General features: G+C 42.1%; 1 protein-coding gene across 5 annotated transcripts in view; it reads left to right on the top strand.

The window, feature by feature from the left end:
• The window catches only part of Reln (reelin), a 441,277-nt gene that overhangs the window by 217,123 nt on the left and 213,068 nt on the right, over positions 1-11,086 (top strand). For all 5 annotated transcript variants that reach the window (XM_026784681.1, XM_026784680.1, XM_013350437.2 and 2 more), the window contains exons 7-8: positions 2,562-2,658; positions 8,319-8,370. In XM_026784681.1, coding sequence (XP_026640482.1) covers positions 2,562-2,658; positions 8,319-8,370 — 149 coding nt within the window. The remainder of the gene's footprint in view (positions 1-2,561; positions 2,659-8,318; positions 8,371-11,086) is intronic.

Raw genomic sequence — 11,086 nt, 5'->3', positions numbered from 1 at the left:
CTTATTGGTGGGGAGATCAGTCTGGGGGCTGATTGGTGGGGAGATTAGTCTGGGGGATGATTATTGCAGGGAGATCAGTCTAGGGTCTGATTGGTTGGGAGATCAGTCTGAGGGATGATTGGTGGGGGGTGCAGGGGAGATCAATCTGGGTGATGATTGGTAGGTGATTCTAGAAGTTAGGGACTTCCCAGTGGCAGGGTAGGGCAAGTTATCTTAGCTAGCAGGAGGCTGTGGTCCTCTGCTGAGCTAGCAGAAGGCTATGGGGTGCCTGCCGATTGGTTGCTCCTGAGTTGTGATTTTCCTGAGAGCCTGTTCCAGTAAACTGAAACTAAGGCCTGGTCTCTGAGAGAGCTACTAGCCCGGCCTGCCATGGCCCTGGTCCTCTCAGAGGAACTGTTACTAAAGGGTCTCAGCATTGAGAAAGTTGAGAACCACTGGACTAGAACTGATGGCAGATAGTTATTATGAGTTTTGAATATTCTCTTTTTTTTTTTCCAGTCAAGTTTGGTGTTTCTCTCAAGCTATTTCATAATGACAAAGATTAAATAATCCTCATCTGTCACTAATGTTAAAGAAGCCCATTAATTCTGTATCAATTAAAATATTTCAATATTTAAAAATTTACTTTATACATATGGATGTTTTGTCTGGATGTTGTCTGTGCACAACATGTGTACCAGGTGACCATAGAAGTCAAAAGGCAGCATCAGAGCCCCTGGGATTAGAGACCTCAAGCTGCCACGGGGTGCTCCTAACGGCTGTATTATCCCTCCAGCCCCTCCCCCTTCTAATTTTTATGCTATTTTTTAATTAGAAAAATGATAGGAAGAAATTCACATAGCTTACTCTGTACCAGGGAGAACAGAATCAGATATACCAGTTTTTTAGCGACCAAAAAGGGTAGAAATTTACAATAAATTAATAGTGGTAATCATCTCATTACTAATAATAAGGTGCTACCTCATGCATAGTATGTGTATTACTAATAAGCAGTATTATGAGATTTTCTTTTAGGACTTCTGACCTTAAGAATAATCCTACTTGTGAAATTGTATTGCGTTCAGTTATTCATTTACCCAGTATTTATTAGTGCTACACGGAGTGAATGAACATGCCAAAAATGAATACAAGTTTGGGTTCTTTGCCAAAGCCATTGTCTTCCTTCCAGTGTCACAGACATTTTTATCAGACTCTTGTAGCACAGGAATTAGAAACGATTCCAACTTCCCACTAAAATGTATGATACAATGAACTACACCGTACGTAAATCCTTATTAGAAATTCTTCTTCTTTGAAAAAAATAAAGATAATTGGCGTTGCTGATGTTCTAGTGGGAGCACGGCTGAAAAGGCTGGTATAGCAGTGATTTGCTGATGGCAATGTGGGTCAGACGTGTACTTAGACTCGTTTGCCAAGTCTATACTTCCTGGGCTTCTGCCTCCTGCCCTCAGGGGCTGCACCAGCTCCCTTCACACTCTGTCCCCTGTCTGGATGGAAGTTGCTGCCCCCTCCCTGAAAGCATAAACAATAGAGAGTGCTAACACAGCGGTCGGCCAAGCAAAGGGCAGAGTGCCCTTTCCACTGAGTTCGGCACCTGGAATGTGGAGTCTTTGAAACTATCTTTTTGGCATCCAATAAAGCGTTCGTGCCGTTTGAGGACCTTTCTTCCTGCGTGTTCGATGTGTGATGACTGTCGGTGGCCATGGCCTCGCGAGGAGCGTTAGAATGTTACTGAACATATTATCAAATGTCGTCCGTTCTACTAGATATGAAAAAAATATACTTTGATCCTGGCTTACGTTTTTATCACCTCAGTGTACAGTAATAAAATAGAGGATTAGATTCTTTCCGAGGTTAACGTAAGTCAGCATGAACGTAAGTCCACAACTTACCGGTATTAGAACCTGTGTGTACTCTGTAATCGTATGTAGATTACATCTGATCCCATCATGTGAAGCACAGTGGAATGTAAGATGTATGTTTTCCTGAGAATAGTGATTTAAAACAGTTCTACTGGCCGTACCACGACCTGTGTATTTGTGAAGCACATTTCCGTTTTAGAGATGTAGATTTTTGTCTTATTAGGTAAGTGGATGTAACTTTATGTTTACACTTGTATTGGGCCTATTGGGTTCCATATCTTATATGCAACTGTTGGTTCCGCCATATTCCAGTCATAAGGCCTGCTATTTTTCTGCAACTATTTCTGTCAGCTTCTAGACACTGTCGAGAAGTCTCTAGATGTCACACAGTTAATTGTCACGATGGCTAGTTGAGGCTTGGGTCAGACTGTTGTTATCTTCATTTTATTCATGAGGAAATTGAAACGTTAAGGAATTTCCTGCCACGACAAGTTACTAAAAGACCTAAAATTTATTCCTAAGCCTTTCTGGCTTGGTGTCTTCTGAACCTCTTCAGAATCTACTGTACCGTGACTGTCTACCCTGCGGGGACCATTTGAGCCAAGTAGCAATACGTATCATGTGTTTTCCTTATGGGAGCACAGAACCGACCTGTGCTGCTTAGTTCTCGGACTGAGGTTGCATTCTGTATCCTTGCAGGCTGGAATGCAGCAACTGTGAGATTGGAGAGCAGTGTGGTACCATCATGCATGGCAATGCCGTGACCTTCTGTGAGCCGTATGGTCCTCGGGAGCTGGTGAGTATGTGCCGCTGAGCTCCACCCTTTCATCATGGTGCTGGCTCTGCTTTGTCAGCACAAGTTTCTCTCGCGCTCTAGGAGTCCAGACGAAAATTGGAAGTATTATTTGTACTGTTATTGATGTCTCAAAATTGAGAGGGGTGGTTTTATTATGATCATTTCTAAATATAAACATGACGGTTCTCATCGGTTTGTCTCACTAAATGTGATTCGTCACTGTAATTACGTGTGTCAAATACAGATGTGATCGTGTATATCACATGTACACAATACATCCTATTTAAACGCATGTGACTAAATTCTTTTTTTTTAATCTGAAGAATTTTATTAAGTGGTGTTATCAAAAGCATTAGTTTCAAAAAACAAAAACAAGCAATAAACAATCAAAAAGCATGAATTTTCTCATCATTTACATAGGCAAAAAACTTATTGTTATATCTATTTTCAATTTGCCTAAAATAAGAATAGTATATCTACACACAGAATTTCTGTGAGCCTAAATGACAGACTGCTTTCAAAATGGACCATGAAAGTCTTTCTAGTGTTGTGTATCACAAAGAGAATAAGATAATAGACAATAAAAATAGAAAAAGCTACAAGAGAAGGCAATATAGCCCAAATCCTACTTATTTTCCTGGAAAATATAGTACACTAAAAAATTTATCTAAATAAAAACAACATGTAATTAAAATAATACTATTCTCAGTTAACTAGCAAAAATCTTATGAATTGATAAATAAAATGTACATTTTAAGAAAGCAAGGTACTGAAATGACCCTTTTTTTCTAAATTCTTACATAAAGCCTTTTTCTTATCCTTACTATTTTCTCTTTCCAAGTCAAGAGTTTCTTATGATGTTAAACTTTGGTTCCTAACAACAGATAAACTCCAACAGATTTCTCTTTTAAAGAATGTACTGAATAAGTGAGTTTGTTTTTAAGTAATTCACGCCAAGCGACCCCAGAGTCACTCTTATTTAATTTCCGAGTTAGCCATTGCTTGAGAAGGTCAATCGTGGGATTATATGTGCAATGAGCATGCGAAATTAAAAACAGCGCAACCACTCCCGTGAGCATACGGCTCGTGGGCCTTTTGTTTTCGTCTTCCTTTCTGACGTGATGACTGCATTCATTCATTTTACATCCCTGAAAAGGACATCAAAGCCTTGTGACGCTAGGTCCCACTGGCTCAGCCCACTGCCTCTGGCATGTTCGTTGTGCTGCCTGGTCAGTGCCTGGCTCCCCACAGCCCCTTCTCCTCTTCCTCACAATCTTCCTCTTCACCCTGGGTCACACGCTGCGTTTCAAAGTCACTAACTTCAAAAGTGGCCAGAAAGATTAGCTACCTTAGCAAAGAGGGGAGAAAGCCCTGTGTATATGAGCAACTAAAAGATTTAGTTATCGAGATGTGGAAGCCAGCTAACTTTGCAGCATGTTCTTACTTCGTTCTGCTTGAATACCCTTTCTGTGGCAATGGATGTATTTAACCTATTGAGGATGTGAGTTTCAAAACACTGATGAATTGAGTTTTCACCTGAAACTAGACCACAAACAAAATTAATTAGATGCAAATTAAAATAATAGGTGCTTATAATTGAAATCTCACAGGGTGTTATACCACTGCAGACTCCGGTAGTGAAATGTTCTCTGAAAAAAAAAATAAGATCAATTTGCTGGTACTCTTTAAATAATATACCATGAGTGAATTAATTATCTAGAAACCCTAAAATAAAATTAATTTTACCATAGTTAATTGAGCTGAGAATAACGGCCTGTTTGAGGAGACGCTCCATTCAGTAATATTTCTGAGAACATTGTCAGTGGGAGGTAAAGGTATGTTGTGATATAATGCCAGAAAATTCGTATTTCCACAAATTCCCATAGTCGGTAAAAGCCACACGATCGTTTCTCTGTAGTCCAGTCTGTTTATGATTAGGTTCGGACCCCAGCTGGCTCGTATTGAGGTGTAGATGTGAGACCATTCACTCACTTATCACCCTGTCATCTCAGGATGAGACAGAGAGGCAGAGGGATGGTGAGCTTGAGGCCAGCCTGGGACACATAGCAAGAGCCTGTCTCACAATGTCTACATAATAATAACCTTGTAAGATATGAGAGTGGCCAGCAGTTTGTATTCCCATCATAAGTATTTCCCAGAAAATGAGCATGGTTTTTTTGGTCCAGAGAGACAGAATTCAAAGGTCTAATGTTCATTTAGCTTTCGGTCCGTTTTATACTGTGCCAGTCGCCTAGCTGCCAAAGTATGTGTGGTACCCATGCTGCCTTCAGAGAAAGCAGTCCAACCGAATGGAAACTGAGAGATTCATATGCCAGTTAATATTGCATTTCCAAAATCTTGAGCATTTGTATGGAACCCCAAAACTGAATCCAATTGAAGCTGTTGTGCATACAGACTGATGAAAGATTTGAGCCCTGAAATACCACTTAATAAACAATAGGCCTGCTTAGTTTTCATAATCCGGTTTCTATAAATTTGTGAAGCGAAGAACCACAAGCCAAGAGTCTTTGTCAGCTAAGGCATTTGCTCTGGATCTACTAAAAAAGACACGTGTGTTCCCGAAGTCCGAGCCTGGGGTCTGGATCTGAGGTCCCAGGGCTGGGTCAGGCTGCCCTAATCAAACAGGACCGCGTCAGTGGAGACACAGGAGGTGGAAAATCAGCGATGGCGTTTGGTTCAGTGCGACTAGCACGGGCGATATGGTCAGTGTCCCAAGAACTACCTTCTGGGGCTGGCAACGGTGCCAGGACCCTACAGGAGATTACAGCACGATGTAGCCAGCCGTCCTAGGTGACTGTAGTCTGGGTCATGTTGATCTCAGGTCTGGTGGGGTGGGCTCCACTGGCTCCGAAGGAGCTGTTAATGTCTTCCTGCTCATTCCAGCCTCTGGGCTACAGACAAGGCCCTTCATGCCAATGCTTTCAGACAGCTCCTGGGCTTGAACTTGGGTCCTCATGCCTGCACCGCAAAGACTTTATTAGCCTCGCTTATCTCCAAGGCCCTCCTGTTATTTTTCGTAGCTGAGAATTTCACTAATCTTAGGGCCATAGTAATGAATTGAGCATCAGACATCACAGGAGTCCTCAGCCTCCCTTGTGAAGGAAAAACAAATATAGAATCGATGCCTAATCAAAAGCCATGGTCACCTCATTCGCCCCTGAAACTTAGCAGTGTGTTGTGCAGAGGTCACAGCTGTGTCACTTGGCAGGACAAGTGACTCAGCACCATTTATTATGTGACCAGGAAAAGTACTGAGGATTCTCCAAGATACTCTGTGTACTAGCAATAGCAATAACGATCGTGCTTCTAATTTATATTTCAAGGAAACAGTTTCATGATTCATCTGGGAATCTATTCCGTTCCATAAAATCATTCAGTTTCTCTGTTGGTCATGTGCCTCTTTAGATCTTACTATGAAATTATCTGGATGAAAACCCATGAGCAAAGATGGGTTTTAAAGTTAAACTTCCTTTAAAAGCTATTGGGGGGGGGGGAGAAACGCAGATTTCTTTGCAAAGTATTTGATTGTTGGTATTTCTCTAATATCTCTTCTGGGAGGAAGACTGCGCAGGACAGCCAGAATTCCCTTTGTCAGGCCACACCGCTGATTCGAGTTTGGTATACAGTAGGAGCTCGTACTGACTCTGGCTGAAGGGACTATAAAATGTCCCTGCCATCCTCTCTTACCTTGGCTGCCTGCCTGCTGGAGTTATACAGTCACATGGTTGAATTTGTCAGGTCGTAAAGGAGCAAGACGACAGCATACTGTGCCCACCGTACTGAGTGTGCATTCACACACTGGCCCTTTCAGAGAGAGGAGCCTCATGAGGCAGCCATACCTCAGTGGATGGTGCTCAGGAGCCCAGGAAATGAGAATTTAGCTTTTATCTCCTTAGCACTGTGTGCCTGCTCCAAAGAATAAATAACTTTATACATAATCATTTATGTTTCTCTCCTCTTTCCAAAGAGGAGAAGTTTGTCAATGAGTTCTTTGGGACACGACAATTTCACAGAAGTGTGGGGAGGTTCTTCCTAGGCCCTTTTTCTTAATATCTCTCCCTCTCTCTCTCCCCCTTCTCCTCTTTCCTCCCTTTCTCATTTCAAGAAATAGTCACAGGTTCTTCAGTTCTTTTGCAAAGTTGTATCATCATTACCACAGTCAGTTTTAGATTATCTTATTATCTCCCCCCGCAAAGATTATGGCATTTAAATTCGCTGTTTTAGTTCTGTTGACTTAAAGAAAGCTTTTTGACTGCATGCATTTGCTTTGTGTGCATAGGGGTGGGGCACAGGGATAGACAGCAGACGCGTGTAGTCAGGGGACAGCTTGCTAGAATCAATTCTCTTCCTGCCTTCCACCGGGTCCCTGGGCCTGAACTCAGTCTCGGGTTATCAAGTGTCTTTTACCTTTTATCTTGTTTTCCTCTTTTGTTTTATTCTTTTTACTTTCTTTTATATAGTAGTTTTTATTTTTTTAATTTATTTTAAAAAAAAAAAAAACCTCTTTTTCTCATCTTACATGCCAACTCCGCTAACCACTCCTTCCCCTTCTCCTGGTCCCTCCACCGTCCCGCCTCCTACCCCTCATCCCACCCCCATCCACTCTGCAGAGAGGGTAAGGCTTCCCATGGGAAGTCAACAAAGTCCAGCGCATTGCTTTGAGGCAGGACCAGGGCATCCCTCCTGCATCTAGGCTGAGCAAGGTATCCCTCCAGAGAGAATGGGTTCCAAAAAGCCAGAACAAGCGGCAGGGATAAATCCCGATCTCACTGCCTGTGACCCCCACAGTCTGCCCCAGCCATACAACTACATCCACATTCAGAGGGCCTAACTTAGTCCCATGCTGGTTCCCTCGCTGTCAGGCCAGAGTTGGAAGGCTTCCATTAGCTCAGGTAAGCTGTTTCGGTGGGTGTCCCCATCATGGCCTTGACCTCTTTGCTCATATTCTCACTCCTCCCTCTCTTCAACTTTGGGAGCTCAGCCCAGTGCTCCACTGAGGTTCTCTGCATCTGCTTCTATCAGATGCTGGATGAAGGTGCACCCTCTCCACTATTGCTTAGGTCTTAACTTTCTAGTCTTTTTGTTTGTTTGTTTGTTTGTGTTTGGTTGTTTTGTTTTATTTTGCTTTTGCTTTTTTTAATACAGGGTTTCTCTGTATAAAAGCCCTGGCTATCCTGGAACTCTCTATAAACTAGGCTGGCCTCACTCTCACAGAGATCCGCCTGCCTCTGCCTCCCAAGTGCTGGGATTAAAGACGTGCGCCACCACTGCCTGGCTTTTTTCTAGCCTTTTACTTTATGTCCCAGTTTTTGTTTGGTAGCCTTTTTATGAGGCTGGTAATAACATAGAGGAGGGTGATGGGCTGCATGTAGTCCTATCAAAAGCCCTTGCAGGGTGTCCTAAGAAGTCTCAATGACTCTCTGCGAATCTTACCATCCAGGCTCAAGTTGGGGTCTCTCACAGTTTGCTCCCCAAGGGGGAATAAAGGAATCTGTCTGCTCCTGGCCCACTGGTGAGAATGGTGAGCAGTTGGGGAAGTGTAGCCTCTGTGGATGGAGCTTTCTCACTCCCTTGTTCCCAAAGCCCTTCTCCCCTCAAGTTTGTCTTCCTCTCACACCCCTTGTTTGTATTTTCCCTAGACCACCGCATGCCTGAACACGACAACAGCGTCTGTCCTCCAGTTTTCCATCGGTAAGTGTCCCTTAGCGATCGTAGCAATCTTTCTTAGAAACGCTTGTTTGAATCAGGGAATACAACTGTCCCCGACGCTTTCAGGATTGGGAACGAGGAAATCATTTAAAAAGTAAAATTAAATATTTTAAAATATTGCCAAGCAGGGCATGGTGTTAAAGGCGCTACAGATAATCTGTAACCTTTTTAAAAAGACTTTTTATTATGTCCCGTTTATGCATGCTGTGTGTTTGTTTGTTTGTGTATGTGATTTATGGCTTGCATATGGAGGCCAGAGGACAACTGGGTGGAGCTGCTTTTCTCTGCTCACCCTGTGGGTCTTGGTGATCAAACTCAGTTTCCAGAGTTGGCAGCATCACCTTGGCTCCTGGCTTCACAGCCCTGAAATATTCGTTATCAAAGATTATTACATATGGATTGTCGAATGCATTGGCTTATTCCATTGTGGCAGAAATGACTTCCTAGTTATGTTTGCTCAGATTAAGACAGAAGACATATGTTCAGTTTTCGGAACTCTGATGGGTAGCAGAAGAGATAATTGTGAGTGGTTGAAAGAAACTAAGATTTTATGTTTGACATAAATAACCTATGTTTAATTTCGATTAATTAATTAATTAATAATTAGTTAATGAAAAAACTACTATGTCTGGAAAATATTTCTTCTAAGGGTTTCTGTATGAAAAGTAAAAGTTCCTATCCAAAATATTCAGTAACAGTCTGCCTTTTAATGAAATGCTAGAGGTTTTGCTACCTATTCCAGTCTTTTTAAAATTTTATAAATATGTATGTGTGTGTGTATATATATATATATATGTGAATCAATAAGAAACTTGTACACATTTCCAAAGAGAATATTCTAGAGAAAGAGAGAGTGTCCTCTCCACGAGACGTAGGTTTATCTCTGACCTGCTGCAGAGTTTGCTGGCATCTGATAGCCACACCCTGGCCAGTGTTCTGTAGTTCCCCCCCCCCCATCTGGACTGCCCGTTTTTGGAGACCAACCACTGAGACCCTTTTCCTCAGCAGCTCCCATTACATAGTGCATGGCAGTTTGGGCAGCTGGGAGCCCACTGGGTTGGCTATACCAAAGTGCGGTTTTCTAGGCATGTGCTTGTTCCTGCTCCGTCAGCAGGCCTCGTGTCAGCTTGTGCAGGTGTGTGAAACTGCCTGGTTACCATTTGGGGTACTTCTCATATTCAATAGACGAATCAAAAGTGCATATTCGTAAAAAGAAAATGCTGGCAAAGATAAGAAATGGCGAGGTTTTTAATTTTTTTTTTCAATCTGTTAGCTTGCCTATCCTAACTCTCATTATCAAGACGAAATACAGTTCTTTTTATGGCAGTAGTTTGACAATAACAAATTTTTTAAAACTATAGCCTGATAGGCCTCTTCATGGATCTTAACTAGAATTAATGTGTTCTGTTTACTACACCACTGAAAAGTCAGAGTAATTTATCTGTGCTGGAGGTGCATTCGTCAGGGTTCTGTAGAGTCACAGAACGTATAAAATGAGAATCTCTCTCTCTAATACACACACACACACACACACACACACACACACACACACACGGATTTTTTGGAATGACTCACAGACTGCAGTCCAGACAAAGACTAGCTGTGAACAGAAAGTCCGAGAATCCAGCAGTTGCTCAGTCCCACGAGGCTGGTGTCTCAGACAGTCTTCTGTATGTGCTGGAATCCTGAAGAAGTGGGCTCCGATGCCAGTGAAGGAACGGATGTGCTGACCAGGCAGGGCAGCTGGCGAAGAACGAACCCTTCCTTCTTCCACTCTCTGTGCGTAGGCTTTAGCAGAAGTGTGACTGGTTCAGGGTGAACCTTTCCACCTCAAGGTCTGGACCGGACGCGCACGCCTTTCAGATTAGATTAGATTAGATTAGATTAGATTAGATTAGATTAGATTAAATTAGAGGCGTGTGTCTTCCCACCTCAAAGGTCCTGATTAGAAGTGGATTCACCCTCTTCAAACCAGTCAGAAAATCTCTTACAGGTGTTCCCTCCATTTCTGGCTTGTATTTCCTTCCAGATGGAGGCAAGTTGACAACCAAGAATAGCCATCACATGTTAAAATAAACGTTAATTTCAAATATTATATTGAGACAATGAAGGACCACAAAGGAATCCATAATTCCACTAGATTTTTCATTTTGATCAAAGGAGATCTAGCATCAGTTAACGTGTTCTTTATTATAGAGAGGAAGAAAGTCTCATTTTGTGAGTAACAAAGATGACATCGATTCTCTATTTCCCAGCCTTTTCAGTCAGACAATTCAGCATCAGTTCAGTAGAACTCACAGAAAAGGAGCAAGCAGGGAGAGCTAGGGAGATGGTCGAGAATGTAAGGTTTATCACGTGACATTCAGGACACAGAATAACTCCAGGCCAAGGGTTAAGGTTAGCTGTAGCATCTGACTTAGCCCAAACTTTAATTTTCCTACCCACTGTTTATAAACCAGCTCATATAATTGAGAGAACAGATTTGATGCCTGGCTCCTATATTAAATGATATAAAGAGTAACAGAACCGAGGAGAAATGGGCCCAGGGAGAAAGGAAGAGAGAGAGATTCAAGTTTATAACCTTCAAAGTACATTTTTAAAATATTTCTGGGTGATGGTTTTAAAATACAATTTCATTAAAATGAAATTGTAATGTAGCATTGTTAATGAACCAATATATTTAGAGAATTTTTTAAAA

The sequence above is a fragment of the Microtus ochrogaster genome, chromosome 26 (assembly GCF_000317375.1).
Source record: "Microtus ochrogaster isolate Prairie Vole_2 chromosome 26, MicOch1.0, whole genome shotgun sequence".
NCBI classification, from domain to species: domain Eukaryota; kingdom Metazoa; phylum Chordata; class Mammalia; order Rodentia; family Cricetidae; genus Microtus; species Microtus ochrogaster.
Note: the sequence above shows the minus strand (reverse complement) of the source record. Positions and strands in the feature narration are given on the sequence as shown.